Source organism: Carassius carassius, chromosome 25, assembly GCF_963082965.1.
Source record: "Carassius carassius chromosome 25, fCarCar2.1, whole genome shotgun sequence".
NCBI classification, from domain to species: domain Eukaryota; kingdom Metazoa; phylum Chordata; class Actinopteri; order Cypriniformes; family Cyprinidae; genus Carassius; species Carassius carassius.
Genome location: NC_081779.1, coordinates 8,511,880 through 8,529,120, shown reverse-complemented (window position 1 = coordinate 8,529,120; position 17,241 = coordinate 8,511,880). Strand labels below are relative to the sequence as shown.

Sequence of the window (17,241 nt, the reverse complement as noted above, 5' to 3'; positions counted from 1 at the left end):
GTGAATAATAAGGAGGGAACAGGTGACATGAAAAGAAAGCCAAGCAAGTATTAAGCTAACATATCTGCTAAACCTATATTTAAAAAAACGAAAGAAAATTCCTGAAAAAAGAAAAATGTTTTTGTCAAATTGATAGAAACATTGTCAAAATAGCTGAATCTCTATTAAATGTCTTTAAAATGATTTTTATAATTATTGTGCAAGCCATTTTCATTAGCTTATTAATTTAGAGGCATTTAGAGGATTTTTTTCAAGATTTGCTTTCTCTAAGATTGCACCAATTTATTGATTTAGAATTGCATAACTACCATCTTAACTTTTGTACTTTTGTACTTTTCTCATATCAAGTGCCAATCATCCTTACACACTCCAGTCACAGAATATGCCACACTTTTAGACCACGTGCTAATAAGACTCAATCCAATTAGACGGCTTAAAACAAGAAAAACCCTCAGGGATAAAGTGTAAAATCGGAAAAGACCCTAGAGCTAAATAAAGCCCAGTTTTTTTTTTTCTTTTCTTTAAGTCTTAGACTAACTGTAAGCTTCTTTTTTTGGAGACACTTATAAACGAGGCAGAGAAGAAACTTGATCTGCTTGAAAAAATCTGCTTAGTGTTTTAATTTCACATCTGACATAATGTAAAGGAAAAGTATTTTTTATTATTATTAGACAAACAAACTTTTAATTAGTGAAAAATGTCGTTTTCAATCATGTAAAAATGTGACCGCTAGAAACTCTTGCTAGAACATGAAAGGTTCAAGTTCGTCTCCACCTAGAGATCATATGAAGTACTGCAAATATTGTCCTCCAGTGGATCACAATATTCTTAGTAGGCCATTCATCATTTTCACTTAATATAAAACAATACTGACAATTTGCCAAATATCAGTCAAGATCATATACATTTTGTTGAAAATTTTATTGAAAAAAAAAATAAATAAAACACAACACACTTTAGAGAAAGTAAAACACTGCTTTGGCCATAAACTACCAAAAAAAAAACAGTAAATAAAAATAAATGGTAAAAAATACATTGCGCTACATTAAAGTAAAATTGTAACAATTTGTTTAGTTTTGAATTACTTGTTAAAGTAACGGAACAAACTACAATAGTAATATTATATTAAATCTCATCTTTATATTAAAAAAGTAAACTAGAGTTATTCAAATATTTATTACAGTCTGTTTCCAGGCAGTTTACCTGAGCAAGGTGTAAGGTCAGAATACTTAATTTGATAATACAATTTTGTTCCCTTTAAATCTCCATATTTAATCTGTCAGGCACAACAATTAGGTACTTTTTTAAATGTAAAAAACAGAAATTAGAAATAAAATAGCCAAACAGCACCACCGTCAAAAAGTTAGGGCTCTCTGTGGACACGATGAGTATATATTTTCTTGCTGAGGCTGCGGGCCAAGTGATCCACGGCATTGCCGATTCCCCTCAGATCCTTCTGTGTTGTCATACCCTCAATGTTGCCACTGTACCACATGACCCAACCGCCAAGAGACATCAGTACCAAGAGTGCCCCAGTGTACACAAGAAGGTCCCCGAAATCTCTCCCCTTCATTTCCAGTGGCACAAAGAGCCCCAGAAACAGGGCCGTAAAGCCAAAAATGTCAAAAATAATAGCAAAGCCCAGGGCCACTTTGCAGTGTTTCAAACCAGAACACCCCATGTTAACTGCTGGGGACAAAACAGACAGTGAAATATTTTTTGTAGCATCAATTCATGCATTCATGAACAGTGCATAATATATATTGTATAGTGCATTAACAATTGTATATATATATATATATATATATATATATATATATGCAAAAAAAAGCTAATTCAAATAATAAAAGATTGGCACACTGAAAAACTTTACCTTTCTACAAACTGTTTCTCTGGCGAGGGGGACCAGTGCCCCCGTGTCAACAAGCTTGGTCCCCCCTCTGGCTATAGCTCTGGCTCCCCAAAATTCGGAATTGTGTCACATAAAACAACTTTGGGTGCAATGTGCAGTTTGTCCTGTGGGTGGAAAAAAGTAAAACATCAGCTGCTAAATTCAAATCTGTGTTTTGTTCAGTGCACGCTCACTGCCTGGTTCCTGCTCTTTTGCTTATTTTCTCATCAGAAACAACAAAGTGCAGATGTGGGTACACAATGTTAGTTAGATATTCATTTCACAATGTAAACAGCTTTAGTGATTTTAATGGGAGTTACAACACAATTTAAGATATTTTGGATGAAAAGTATGAAAGACATCGTCAGAATAGTTCATCTGCCATCAGTGATTCAACTGTAACATTACAAAGCGACGAGAATACTTTTTGTATGCAAAAAAACAAAAACAATTTGTCTCCTCTGTATCTCTCCTCGTCATCGTAGCTCCATTTGGAAGAATATTCGCTGATCGCAAACTGTGTAAGCTATTCTGTGTCAGCCCCGTCACAAGGATATGTTTTCTACTTGTATTTATGCTTTGATTTGAAAGAAACAGCGCATCTCCAAAATAGAGACACATAGGAGACGAATTGGTTAAAAAAGTCATGATTTGTTTTTTGTTTTTTTGCATACAAAAAGTATTCTTGTCACTTCATAATGTTATGGTTGATCCACTGATGGCAGATGAACTATCCTGACGATGTCTTTCATACTTTTCTGGACCTTAACAGTGTTATTTACTTGGCAGTCAATGGGACAGTCACAAGCCTCCAGGATTTCATCCAAAATATCTTATATTGTGCTCCGAAGATGAACAAAGTTTTTACGGGTTTGGAACAACATGGGGGTAAGTGATTAATGACAAAATTTCATTGTGGGGTGTAAAAAGTATCCCTTTAAGTCAGTGATAAATATGTTCTTTTTTGTTTTGTTTTGTTTTTTGATCATGTAAATGTTCTTTCCTGTCTTATTGTACCATGAATGTGTTAGTAACTTACAATGTTTTTTTTTATTATTGAATTCATATTAAATACAAAATAAGTCGTATTAAAAATATTGTATGACATGACACCTATATCTACCATGGCCGCTTAGAACTTCCGTACATATCTGGTAAAAAGACGGGTTTTTTATGCCTCCCCTCCCCTTCACTCGTGCAAACCACAAAATAATGAGTCCATGACTCTCCTGACACTACTGAAGGAATAATACTGAAAACAGGTTTAAATTTAATTTTTGAACGTGGCCCCTGTGGTCTAGAACCGAAGATTACTGCACCTACTTTCCTTCATGATGTTTTATGTGCTTAGAAAGCCATTTGCGAGTGTCAACACTCTAACAATAGAAATTCTTATCTACTCACAAAATTACCACAAGCACTGAGGACGTTAGGGGTTCGATATAAGATACATTATTTAATAAACTGACCTTTATTCTCGGTATCTTCACTTCACGAATATGAAATATTATTTCGTCGTTTTTCAGGTGTGGTCGTCAGGTATGAACTAAACCTGTTAGAAGCGGTTTCCGGACCCACCCAGACATGTTGATATTTGACACCGCCAGAATGTAGGCCTTTCAAACAAGTTACTATAGTAACCAATTTTCCGCGATATAATATAATAGTTAGAAAATTTGTTACGCTGTCATCACATCATAAATTAAACAAAATGAAACATTGACGTCTTACACTGTTTGACTGATATTCCATTTTTATATATTAAGAAACTACAGCAAGTGCAACAATAATTGGGGGAACTACATTTAACGTTGTAATATGCTATATCATAAATCTGCAAATTCTGAATTACTGTACAATAATCTCTTGGGTAATACTTCAAGTGATTTATTGGTGGAGACAGATTTCCTTTATCATATTTTCTTTTTTGTATCTTTTATCATTGAATTTTGCAATTGAATTTGCAAGATTACCGAGTAAAAGTCAATGAAATCTTGAAAACATTCAAGCATTAAAAAGCCATTGCTGTTTGAATCACATAACTTACTGAATTCGAAATTCTATCGCGCTAAATGTAAATTATAAAGATTACAATTAAGCGTGCTACCTTGTCCAAAAACTTTTTTTGAACATTGACTAATTCATTTTAGTATCTTTAAAAAAAATAGTTACAGAAAAATAACCTACGTTCATTTATTAATTTAAGTATTTAAAAGTAAGGATGACATATGATTTGTAAATGACCCGGATAATCTTGTTCTGTAGAACGTCAGTCAATCCTCATGTTGCGGCGATCAACACAACGGAAAACAATAAACAAGAGCCAATCCACACGCGGACGCTCCAATCCCATTTGGGTTTAGCAAACGAGATCCTTCAAGTTGCATTCGTAAGTACACAAGAATATGAGCCATCATATATGCATGCAGTAATTGTGTAATGCAATTTAGTAGAACTACTTGATGCGAATTGATATATCCAAAGCTAATTTAAATATACTCGCACTCTTTCCTTATTAACAGAAATGTATGAAACAATCATCCACTGCCCTGTCTGACATAGCGGAGACACAGGCTAATTAACTAATGTTTAATTAACTACTTGTTAATGTTAATGACTAATTAACTACTTAGTCGACCTTGGTTGTTATTAATTGCATCACGCCCTGCTCTGTGTCATGCATTTCCTTCGTTTTCTAAGTTGTATCGGTTTACTTTAGTTTGCAGTTGGATTCGTGGTTTTGAGAGAACTTATGTTTGGTTGTAGATTTGTGAATGTCAACCAGCTCCATGTCACCGAAATCATGACGACTGATGCACAGAGAAGCACGAGGAGCTGCAGAGGTTAGACCTTCTTCATTTAAAAAAGTCTTTGAACTGGATGAAATCTTATTTGGAAAATCTAGTTTGAAATAATTTATACGATTTTGGGATAAGATGGAATAAGCTGGTTATTAGCAGGTTGCCAGCTGGTTCCAGAAACCAGCTTGACCAGTGATTTGTTTGCTGGTTTACCCCTTTAAAACCTGACATGAAATGATGGTCAGAAAAATCTTTGTAATGCAAAGGTTTGCATTTTTCTGACTATCATTTCATGTCAGATTTTACAGGGGTAAACCAGGGGTATTTTATATATGTGTGTATATGTTTACAAATATTTCTTATCATGGTACACCAGCACCTAACTAGCATGTTGTATCGTATTTAATATCTTTTTTTTTTTTCTTTTTTTTTCTAAACAATGGATATGGATCATTTCAGTTTCTTCAGTCCAGTAAATGTTCATCTTGAAATCGTATTAACAAAATAAAAGTTATTCTTATATTTACTTCCATAAAGATAAATATACCACAACCTGAAATCGGGCATTGTCAAAATTACACTAATTGACCTCTTTCTTGCTAAAGAATTATGAATTATCAGTCAGAAGGCATGTAGTAGACCATGTACAAGAGCTTTTTCTACAAAGTTTTGATCACTTAGAAGCCTTAGAATTTAAGTTTAAGATGGTCTGCCAGCTTGGAGCAGCAAATAACCACTTTGGACCTAAAAACCAGCTACTATCCAGCTGATTAATAATGCCAGATTTGTCTTGCTCCTGATAACAGGTTTGAAGAATGAAGATGGGTATGAAATTTCCATTCCCTTTGAGGATAATAGCCTGGATGAGTCTGGTTTCTATAATCAAAATGACCACACCTTCGATGGTATTTACTTTAGCCACGTTATAACATGTTTAACACAATTGAGGTCTAGACTGTAATATGTTTCAATGCTTCTGCAGAGTCAGACTCCGGTCAGATTCCTACCTGTAGTCCATACCTTCTGATTACCAGCCTCCGAGCACAACTGCAGATTTCTCTGGAAAAAAACTCCTGGATCCAAAAACGCATCGAAGATCTGGAGGAGGAGAGAGACTTCCTGCGCTGCCAACTTGACCGATTCATTTTCAGCACCAAAAATCAGGAGAGCAATGGCATGATTGGGAAAGGTAGCTTTAGATTGTACTTGTGTAACATAGTGTCTTTTAATGTAGTAATCTAATTATAAAAATGTTATCTTTATTTAATTTAAGAAGCAGAAGCTGAGCCTCAGCCCACCACTCAGAAGCAGCCCACCAATCAGAAGCCAACCCCCCGAAAGACATCCATTCCTTCTCCATCACCCATGATGACACGCTCTGGAAAAATCCCCACATGCATCCAGAAGCGCAGCAGAAAAAGCAGCTAATTAGCTTTTATTTTGTTTTTAGACCTAATTTTTTTTTTTTCTAAACAGATGTATGTTCAATTAAAATTTAAAACTCAGTTGCACAAATCTCACTATTGCTAACTGCTTTTTAAATAATTGTGTAGTTTTTGATATTTAAAAAATTAGATTCTATTTTTAGTTTTAATATTTTTTTTGTTTAATCATAATTTTAAAAGTGTGTGTGTGTATATATATCTATATCTCTCCAGTTCATTTGGTTTTAGTAATTAGAACCAAGAACTGTCACCATGGCAACTACCTGCATTCTTTGAAAATTTGTATTCTAAGGGTTTTAGTCAACACCAATAACCTTATAAGAAAAACTGATCTCCATAGATAGATAGCTAGATATATATATATATATATATATATATATATATATATATATATATATATATATATATATATATTATTTATTTTTTTTAACTTGTTATTGTAACAGATCAAGAAGAGGAGGAGGTGATTGAGGAGGAAGAGTATATAGCGGAGGAAGACTATGTGGAAGAGGAGCAGGTTGTTACAGATGATGATGGAGATGAGACGGAGAGTAATGGCTCACGTAAGTGTCGTTCAGGCAGGCAGAATAGCCAGATGAGGGTGAAAAGACGACGTGTTTTCCGTATTGCACGAAGCATGGAAAGACAAAGAGGTGAGAATTTATTTTATATATATATATATTTATTATTATTATTTTTTTTTTTCAGTTTTGTATATTTCAAAGCAACTGCATTTTTAATATTTAATAACTGCAATTTTGCTTGTAGTTAAAGATCCTGCAGGTGTTCTTCTTCGCTACAATAAGATCCTTGTAACCTATCAGAAGTTGAAGAGCATGTCTAGAGCATTCCAGGTCCATGGGGTTGACCGAAACACCGTCGCCTCCACCACTCCTATCGCTGAAATGCTTTTGGTTGCTCCTGAGAAGGTATCTGAAGTTGGTGAGTTTGATTCCTCCAAGGAAAAGCTTCTGGATTATGCAAGACGCTGCTATAAAGCTCTTGATGAGGATGCTCACGCTAAGGTGCAGGCCTTGAAGAAGAACAACCTCTTGCTGCCCATTTCATACAGGTTCAGACACTAAATTTCCACAAATCAATTCCTTTTTTGGGCTTTTTTTTTTTTCTACCTCCAATTCTAGATCTACACATTTGGAGTGAAAAACTGTTCAAATCCCAACACTGTGCCAACTCTGTTAATAATGATGATTCTTCAGAAAGAGTGTGTAGACTCCAAGAATGGCATGTTGAACAAATACTGTACAGTTTTGAAAGTTAAAGAGAAAACATTTATTTGGGTAAATTAATAAAGGGAGAAGAACAATTGTGAAAGAAATAGTAAGTCACTGTGTATAAAGGGTTGCCTGTCATTTTCTTGTTTATATGCTTATTTTTCTTATGGTAATGTTTGGAGACTCACTCCTTTAATATAAGGGACTTTTTTGTTTATGTTCAGAAGTTGGGGATCATGCAAGACACCACTTTTCTTTAGTATCCTGACCCTTGTCATCATATTTGGACGATGTATGTCAGGCTAAAGATTACTGAATAAAGATAAAGATCACAGCTTGCTACCATCTAAAATAATGTCTTCGTAAAATCATCTTCAGTGTTTCTAAACTTCTAAGTTTGCTATCAAATAATAAAGAACCAACTTGATCTTTGATTAGTGGCCTTGGCTATAATAATCTGCAATTATTTCCATGCAAAACCTTATGGACAAACCCAAAGAACAAAGAGTAGTAGTTGGTGGGTTTATCTGTTTATCATTGAAATCACTTGGTTGTTGAAGTGTATTGCTGACTTATTAAATGACTTTGGCACACCGATGTGGTGTTATTCACAATTGAGCAATAAAAAAAAAAATACAAGCCCTTATTTGTAATATGGGACTACTTAAGCGTGTTTTATGTGTGTGTGATTGACAGGAGGGAAAATAAATATATGTATATGTTTGAAATTGGAAAAATTATTTACATTTGTGTAATTTTGTACACTTTTGGTACCAGTCCAACTCCGGAGGTTACAAAGTAAAAGTCAAATCTTGGAGATTGTTTTATATATATGTATTTTTATTATTATTATTTATGAGACCATGTTGTTCAATACGTTCCTTAGTAGTTTATGGCATGCCTGGGTAAGATTAAGGATAATACTAAAACAGTGTTTATACATGATGTCAGTTTAAAAGCTTGAATGACATTTTTCTTACTGTGATTATGTATTATTTTCCTATTATGACTATTCATTTCAAAACTGTACCCTGCTGTTATTAAACATATCTCCAACACAGTATAGAAGAGCATTCAGTCATTTTCAACCTGAACTCCACTATATATATATATATATATATATATATATATATATATACAATTTTATTTATTTATAATATTAATATAATATGAAATCTAATCTTAAGATAATCGAAGGTTATAGGAAAAACCCTTCGCTCCAGGCCTGTAGGGGGCGCGTGGCGCCAAAGCTGTTATTCAGAGTCATTTGGCGTGAAGAAACGATCGTCGCATCCGCCAACGCGGAGTAAGTGGTTTCTGGTTAGCCTTTTCGGCCGAGACGGGCTAGACTTCAGCACAGTTATTAGTGACAAAGAACAGCATTTGACTATCAGAGAATCTATCTAAGCAGCAATTAATTACATGTAAGTGATTTAGTCATCTATTTAGGCGACGCGGACCTTTTATTTACCCGCACCGTGCACAGGTTGGAGTTAGCATTAGCAGCTAACAATCATCTGAAGAAACGCGTTTATTTTCCACTGCGCGAATTTGCGTGTCTCGGAAACTGTAAGCTGGTGTTACATTTTAAAACATCTATAATTTCGTAGTCCACCCCTTTAAATTGCGTGTGACTGAGAAAGCTTTGTATACTTGAAAGTGCGTGTTAACTGAAATTTCTGCTTCAGATCAAAACACCAGGATGTCTGATTTTGATGAATTTGAGAGACAGCTTTCTGAAAACAAACAAGGTAAGTATAAATGTGCACTAGTGACTGCAATGAACCGTAATCGCTTGCATCACATCGTAATAACAAAACATGGTGTCTGTTGTCAGTATAAATAGCCACATATTGATTGACGGTAATGAAACTCGTTCAGCACGTTAAGTACATTGGTTGTTTATGCTTAATATATAAATAAAAGAGACCTATAACGTTATAAATATGCATGAACATTTGATAATGGGTCATTTTTTATATTTAGTGACTCGATGCTTATTTAATTTATGCACGGTTGTTTGGATAAAGATTAAAACAAAAGCTCAATTTAGTTATAAATAAGGCTAGGGCTGGATGATATGGCCAAAAAATTTTTACGATATATTTCTTCATTTCGGTCGATACGATATACCTAATCCAGTTATCGATATGAACCCTATTAAAAAAGTCTCATAAAACTGCCAAGAACGGCCGCAACAGATGCATTTACCTACAAAAATATTAAAAATTAAGTATATGATACTCCTATAAAACTATATAATATTTTAGGGGGGAAAATGGCACAAATAAATTTATTTGTATTACTGCAGTTACATGATCCTCCAGAAATCACTCTAATATTCTGATTCGCTGCTCAATTTTTTTTATTATTATTATTATGCTGAAAACAGCTGAGATTCAGCATCAGGTTTCTTTGATGAATAAAAAAGTTCAGAAGAATAGACTTTATCTGAAATAAAAATCTTTTGTAGCATTATAAATGTCTTTATCATAACTTTTGATCAATTTAAAGCAGCCTTGCTAGAAAGTAATAATTACTATAATTTAAGTTTCTATAATATAATTTTAAAAAAGCTTTTGAAACTTTTTAATGGTATAGTATAGTGTATAATGATAGTGTATAATCAGATAAATGCTGATCTTTGGATTTCTCTATTAATCAAAGAATCCTGAAGAAGTTTACTCAAACATTTTAAATATTTATAATCAGCATATTAGAATGATTTCTGTAGGATCATGTGACTCTGAAGCCTGGAGTAATGTAAATTTAGCTTTGATCACATAAATTACATTTTAAGATATATTCAAATAGAAAGCAGTTATTTTAAATAGTATAATATTTTAAAATTGTACTGCTTTTTTGGTGTATTGTTTGTATCAAATAAAAGCAGGCTTGGTGAGCAGAAAATAATTCCTTATATATATATATATATATATATATATATAAAAAAAAAATCTTACTGTTCGAAAACCTTTGACTGGAATGTAGGCTGACTATTCCTATAGATTAAAACGTGCTTCCACAAGGATAAAGAGTAGGAAACGTGCTCCGAGGTGCTTTAGAAAAAAAAAATTTGCAACAAAAGCATGTTGCTAGAAACGGGCTAATTATTGAAAATGCAAAGTGATTGTGTGCCAGCAGGAGGCGCTGTGAGAGCGGTAGAACTAGCGGTTTCTCCAGTAACGGATGTACTCCAAGCAGCTCTGTCATGAACGCTACTTCATCAGATAAAATGGAAATGCCATCAAAACTTTTCCCTTCAGAGATACATTCATTTAAAACACCCGCGCTGCGTTTTGATTTTAAAACCTGCAGTCCTCATGTTTATTCAACCAAGTTAAACGCTACAAAAAAATCATTGATGTGAAACACTGGTAATGTATATAGAAATATCGGAAATGTGTTTAAAAATCATATCACCGTTATTGAAAATAATATATATCTTGATACATATTGATATTGAATTATTGTCCAGTCCTAAATACGGCATATAATGCTCTATAGTTACAATTAATTCTTTAAAAACACGCCTATACAATAAGTGCTGAAAGAGTTTTATGTTTGATACCTTAGCTCGCTTGACTTTTTCTGTGATAATGGTCCTAGAAATTACATTTAAAGCTTCACTTTTTTGTCTTATATGATTAGCTTGTAAATATAGACAGTGTATTGTTGTCAGATCACCTTGACTTGACTTTACCTCTCTCATTCTCTTCTGCGCAGGTGACAGTCTAAACGGTCATGGTGGGTATCCCATAATGAGGTGTAAAAAATCATGTGTAACCTGTCTCCTTCCTTTCCATCTAATCTTCCTTTTTTCCTCTAGACACTCAGTGTGACAACTGCATAATATTGTGCCAGCTATCTTTATTTTCTTTAAATCTGCAGCTGGAATGGGTTTTTTCTTCTTTTTCCGATTTATTTCCTTACTCCTGTTTGCTTCAGAAATCTGCAGCTTTGTCTCATGTTTTTGCATACTCGTGTTTTTCATGTCTTTTTATTCTGTTTTAGAGCGGGACAAAGAGAACCGGCACCGGCGTCGCAGCCCATCACGCAGCCGCAGTCGAGAGAGGAAAAGGAGAAGCAAAGAGAGGAGAAGCAGGGAACGCCGCAGTGACAGCAAAGACCGCCGCCATAGACGCAGGTGAGAGTAGTTGTCATGTTTTAACATGACTTTCATCATTGTAAAAGGCTCATCAGTCAGGATCTCCAGCACAGAGTATGAGCTTTAGCCAGGTTTATGTAAATGCTTATTTAAACGTCTGACTTTCTGCAAGTTATTGAAGCCTTGCCAGGAGAATAAAATCTGATCACTGAGCCCTGTTGTAATAGATGCTGTAATTACAATATTAATCACTTTAATGTAGAACTGAAGTAGTGCACAGTAATCAAGAACAAAGCAAGTTAACCAGTAAAATCACTAGTCCTACTCTTAAACCTCATCCAGTTGTTTTATATGCGTGGTTTAAGCTACTGCAAAGTAGCTACATGTCAAACCCTGTTCTTAAATGTCATTTCAGTGAACATACTCAGAACCCTCCCCAAGACAATGTCAGGTAATACTGCAGATGAGCTGACCCAGTTTGACCATTGTTATTATTATTATTATTATAATTTTTTACATCTTGCAAATTCAAGTGCTGTGATTTTGAAGGCGTTTGTCAGATGAGTTACTACTCTCATGTCTGTGTAAAAGGAATCGTTCACCCAAAATGAATATTTGCTCAAATAAATTTCCCCACCCTCAGGACATGTTGAACAAGATGTAGATGAGTTTGTTTCATTATTCATCATTTTGATAAATTTAGCGTTACAGCATCACTTGCTCACCAGTGGATCCTCTGCAGTGAATGGGTGCCGTCAAAAAAAGACTCTCATTCTGACATTGGTGAGCAAGTGATGTAAAGCTAAATTTCCCAAAATCACAAACTCATCTATATCTTGAATGGCCTGAGGGTGAGTAAATTTAAGCTAATTTTAATTTTTGGATGAATTGTTCTTTTAAAACCTTCTTTATGTACTGTATTATGTTTTTAATTAGTGCCAATTGTAACAATTGTATTTATTGTTTTGATGTTTTTAATTTCTCTGATTTTCACTAGGATTTTAAGGGATAGTATAAAATATAATAATGTCCTAAATCTGTCAGATACAATTTTGTAATAATCATATTCTTGAACATTTAATGCAAATGAATTAACTTTAGTCCTTTTCTTTTTCTCTCTGCCTTTCTGATAATCAGCCGTTCTCCTCACCGGGAGAAAAAGAAGATCAAAATTAAGAAGTACTGGGATGTACCACCTCCTGGCTTTGAGCATATTACACCCATGCAGTACAAGGCAATGCAAGGTGAGGGACATGGCATAAAACACTACCTTGTATCCACTCATTTTATTCACTAAGTAGAGGTGTGTTATACCGGTTTAAACGATGCACATAAATGTGTAAAACGTTTTATTGCTATATGAATTTGAAACTCATATCATCCTGTCACTAAGTATTATGTATTCTGCCCACTGCTTTCTGTTTATTTTATGTATGTATTTGGGTGCAGGTCTTTACAAACAAACGTCTCTTGGTAATAACAGTATAATTGAATCATTTATTTTCTGTCATTAATGTAGTTGTTTTCTCTCTCTCCCCCAGCCGCTGGTCAGATCCCAGCTACCGCTTTGCTGCCCACCATGACTCCAGAAGGCCTGGCAGTAACGCCGACCCCAGTACCAGTAGTGGGCAGTCAGATGACTCGCCAGGCTCGCAGGCTTTACGTTGGCAACATCCCATTTGGCATCACAGAGGTGTTAAATGAACATTATTCACATACTAAATTACTCGGCAGGGATTTGGAGAACAGATCCACATAGAGAACGCTGGCACAATTAGATGTATTATGCATTAGCATATTGTATATTTATTTGTGCATTCTCATTCGTTCCGTTTTAACATTGAGATTACAATTGCCATCATCTAATGCTCACTTAAATATAATATTTATAAACTACTAATTTATTGATGTCATTAAATGTAATGTTAGGAAATTCTATTTTAATCTTATGCGATCTAAAAAGTGTGCATCCCTCATAACATTATGAATGTCCTTGCATTATATAACAGACTCAAAACTTTTTCCATAGCTTACTTAACACTCTCCTTCTTCAGGAATCTATGATGGACTTCTTCAATGCCCAGATGAGACTTGGTGGTCTAACTCAAGCTCCAGGAAACCCTATCCTCGCTGTCCAGATTAACCAGGACAAGAACTTTGCTTTCCTTGAGGTGGGAAATGCCTGTATACACTGACAGAGGCTTATATTTCTAATGAATAGATAAGCTGGTTTCATTACAATTTTCCTCCTCTCAACTCTTCAGTTCCGATCAGTGGATGAGACCACCCAGGCCATGGCATTTGATGGCATCATCTTCCAGGGGCAGAGTTTAAAGATTCGCCGGCCACATGACTATCAGCCTTTACCTGGCATGAGTGAGAACCCCAGCGTATATGTCCCGGGTACACAGATTTTACAGATCTCAGATCACAACAAACATGACTATTTCCTTTGCTTATAAATGGCTTCAGCATACATTTGTATTTCGTTCTCATTTCCAGGTGAATGGATTTTATTTAAACTTTGCCCTAAGAAAATTAGCCTGTTACCACACTGTTATTTCTCTTCTTATCAATTCAGTCCTCTCATTTTAGACTTCCGGTCTATTATTCTCTTCTGCCAGTCAGTTGTCTGTTAACAACTGTTCTCCATCTGCTCCACAGGTGTGGTGTCCACTGTTGTACCAGACACTATTCACAAGCTCTTCATTGGTGGTTTGCCAAACTATCTCAATGACGACCAGGTTGGTTACAAATGGTTTCTGGTAGAAAGTTTCAGTTACCTTTTTATTGTTTAAAAAAAGGGCCTTGATTATTTATAATAAGCTAAACAGCAAGCAGCAAGGGTTAATTTTTTTAAAAGGTCCTTAAGTTTACCTTTAACAGTTTGTATGGCACATTTCAGCACAGATTGTTTTATGACAACAAGGTCATGCGTGCATAATTGAAACAAAAGCAAACTCACAGCAGAAAATGTTCCTGGAAACTTTTGGTTTTTGTCAAGCTTTTATTAAGTGTGATGTAGCAGTTTGAATTTGTTTTATGTCCTCAGGTTAAAGAGTTGTTAACCTCTTTTGGACCTCTCAAAGCCTTCAATTTGGTTAAGGACACTGCTACCGGCCTCTCAAAGGGCTATGCTTTCTGTGAATATGTGGATGTTAACATCAATGATCAAGTGAGTTGGCATGGCTAGATTTTGCACAATATCCAAGGATTTTAACATCCTTTGGCCTACTTTAACAAAGTTAGTCCGTTAATATTAATATTTTTTCCAGGCTATTGCAGGACTGAATGGTATGCAGTTAGCAGATAAGAAGCTGCTGGTTCAGAGGGCAAGTGTAGGAGCCAAGAATGCCACAATGGTGAGCATGGAATTCAACTTCAAATGTTTTGTTTTAAAACACACATTCAAAATGGTACTCCTGCTCAAAAATTTGTGGTCAGTAAGATATTTTGACTTATGGTCACACATTTTTATGAAATATTTGATAAATAGAAAGTTTTTGAAAAACATTTGTTTGAAATAGAAGTATTTGTAAGAATATAAATGTCTTCTGAATAAAGTTTTAATTTCCTTAAAAAAAAAAAATCCTACTGACCCAAAACAGTCGAATGGTAGTTGTATGTATTCTTGTTCTCATCTGTGTAAAAAAAAAAAAAGTCTTTAATCAAAGTTTAGGCAGCACTTCCTAAGAAAAACCTTAAAGGGTACGTCACCCAAAAATGAAAATTCTGTCATTAATTACTCAGCCTCATATCGTTCCAAACCCATAAGACCTCCGTCATCTTCGGAACACAAATTAAGTTATTTTTAATGGAATCTGAGAGTTTTCTGTCCCTCCAATAGATAGCTGTGTAATTAACACGATCAACGTCCAGATACCGTATTTTTCGGACTATAAGTCGCACCTAAGTATAAGTCGCATCAGTCCAAAAATACGTCATGACGAGAAAAAAAAAACATATAATTCTCACTGGACTATGAGTCGCATTGTCTTTCTTCCCCTCACTAACCCTTTGTAGACAAGCATAAATGAGACTCCAGTGACACTGCAAGTGCCGGGGATGATGAACAACCCCATGGGGCAGATGGGCGGTATTCCCACTGAGGTCCTGTGCCTGATGAACATGGTGGCTCCAGAGGAGCTCCTGGATGATGAGGAGTACGAGGAGATAGTGGAGGACGTGAGGGATGAATGCTCCAAGTACGGCCAGGTCAAGAGCATAGAGATTCCCCGTCCTGTCGATGGCCTTGAGGTCCCTGGAACCGGCAAGGTAAGCTTTACCAAACCAGCTCAACTGACAGATGGGAGTCAAATTCTGCCGTTCTTCAGTCCTTGCATAGGTGCTGATTAAAGCACTTTGACTTCGAACCCTCCAGCAATGAACATCTGGTAGCAGTACACTAACATAGACAAACCAGCTCACGATATGTTTTATTTTTCCAGATCTTTGTGGAGTTCACAACTGTTTTCGACTCCCAGAAAGCCATGCAGGCCTTGACGGGAAGAAAGTTCGCCAACAGGGTGGTGGTGACCAAGTACTGCGATCCAGATGCTTACCACCGCCGAGAGTTTTGGTAGAGGAAGAGAGCAAGAAAAATAGGATGGAGTAGCAGCATTGCGAAAAATTGAGGCAGAGATAACGAAAGGGGGAACATTTTTTTTTCTACTCTTTAAAAAAGCCAAAAGGTGAATGTTATGTTTTGTTTTGTTTTGAGATGATTCATGAGCAATTATGGGAGGGCTTTTGCTTTCGTTTGTATTTTAAGAACATTAGCTGGAGATATTCTGTTATACTGATTATGCTTAATCTGTTAATAAAATTTACTATTTTTTAATTGTATACTGAAACAAATGATGTAAAATTGTGACCATCAGAGAAGACGAAAGAACTATTGATACTCAACTAAATGTGGAGATAAGTTCATATTAGACAGGTAAATCAAAGATCTGAACATCTTTCAGTCCTTTACCTTGTTTTTATCTCTTTTTATTTCTCATTTGTATCCCACTGTGACAGCTCTTTCTTGAAAGTCATTCGTCTTCTCTGTTGGCCAACTCACCACGTTTCCCTCCCATTTTGTAGCTTTTTGCAGTTCATATCTCTAGGTATTAGACTGTCCCAGTTTTTGTCTGGTTTTGTTCTTAAACTTGGTCTCCCATACATATCACCAGCCCATTTGACGGTGATGATATTTGTCCAGTGTGGCACCTTTTCTGTATGTGTGATGTGTTTTTTTTCCTTCTTCTCAGTATAATAGGCCACTTTGATAATAAAACTCTTGGAAGTATGATCAGTTGTGAATCTGTCTGGTTGTCATTTATTTGCGGGACACCGCATGCTACTCTAAGAAACAATATGAAGCAATTTTGTACTTTATTTTTGTCCTTATTTTTTCTTACGTAGTACAGCACTATCAGGCTTACATATTTGCTGATTTATTAATAGTACTATGACCCTTTAGTGACTGCTAATACCTGAATTCAGTAGATTGAAATGATACACTCACGTGCCACAAGTGTCTAAAATCAATGACTGAATGTTTCCCATATTAGGACTATTTAGTGTTACCTTTTCCAAAGCCACTGAAGTTGTGAAGGTCGTAATTGCTTCATAATATTCTTACTTTCTACTTCTGTTATAGGAGATCAGACTGAACTGAGATTTATTGAGAGACTTGGAGGGACTGTTGAACTGAAGTTAATCACATATTTTTCCATCTCTTTCTCTACGTAAAGAAGGGTTTGTTACTGTCGTGCAG

General features: G+C 35.3%; 2 protein-coding genes and 1 long non-coding RNA gene across 6 annotated transcripts; 2 read left to right on the top strand and 1 right to left on the bottom strand.

Annotated features, from left to right (window-relative positions):
- Window positions 1-1,673: 1,673 nt before the first annotated feature.
- On the bottom strand, window positions 1,674-3,525 carry LOC132104080 (uncharacterized). 2 transcript variants are annotated; one of them, XR_009423506.1, is made up of 3 exons: window positions 3,361-3,525; window positions 1,874-2,016; window positions 1,674-1,689 (listed from the first exon to the last, which is right to left on the bottom strand). It is a non-coding gene; the product is annotated as an uncharacterized LOC132104080 (long non-coding RNA). The 2 variants fall into 2 exon arrangements; XR_009423505.1 differs by having other exon boundaries at window positions 1,676-1,686; window positions 3,361-3,524.
- Window positions 3,526-4,244: 719 nt separating this feature from the next.
- On the top strand, window positions 4,245-7,897 carry ccdc106b (coiled-coil domain containing 106b). Its single transcript, XM_059509278.1, has 7 exons — window positions 4,245-4,319; window positions 4,658-4,734; window positions 5,499-5,597; window positions 5,675-5,881; window positions 5,966-6,115; window positions 6,584-6,790; window positions 6,906-7,897. Exons 1-7 carry the CDS (start codon window positions 4,297-4,299, stop codon window positions 7,220-7,222), a joined length of 1,080 nt encoding a protein of 359 aa, XP_059365261.1. The 5' UTR covers window positions 4,245-4,296; the 3' UTR covers window positions 7,223-7,897.
- Window positions 7,898-8,618: 721 nt separating this feature from the next.
- Window positions 8,619-16,784, top strand: LOC132104072 (splicing factor U2AF 65 kDa subunit-like). 3 transcript variants are annotated; one of them, XM_059509276.1, is made up of 14 exons: window positions 8,619-8,675; window positions 9,058-9,120; window positions 11,096-11,116; window positions 11,384-11,516; window positions 11,893-11,928; window positions 12,615-12,721; window positions 13,019-13,170; window positions 13,532-13,648; window positions 13,742-13,880; window positions 14,142-14,221; window positions 14,530-14,652; window positions 14,753-14,839; window positions 15,501-15,752; window positions 15,926-16,784. In XM_059509276.1, the coding sequence occupies exons 2-14, from the start codon at window positions 9,072-9,074 to the stop codon at window positions 16,058-16,060; spliced, it is 1,431 nt and encodes a 476-aa protein (XP_059365259.1). In that variant the 5' UTR covers window positions 8,619-8,675; window positions 9,058-9,071; the 3' UTR covers window positions 16,061-16,784. The 3 variants fall into 3 exon arrangements, with proteins under 3 accessions (XP_059365259.1, XP_059365258.1, XP_059365260.1); XM_059509275.1 differs by lacking the exon at window positions 8,619-8,675 and adding an exon at window positions 8,682-8,938; XM_059509277.1 differs by lacking the exons at window positions 8,619-8,675; window positions 11,893-11,928 and adding an exon at window positions 8,682-8,938.
- The last annotated feature ends 457 nt before the right edge of the window (window positions 16,785-17,241 follow it).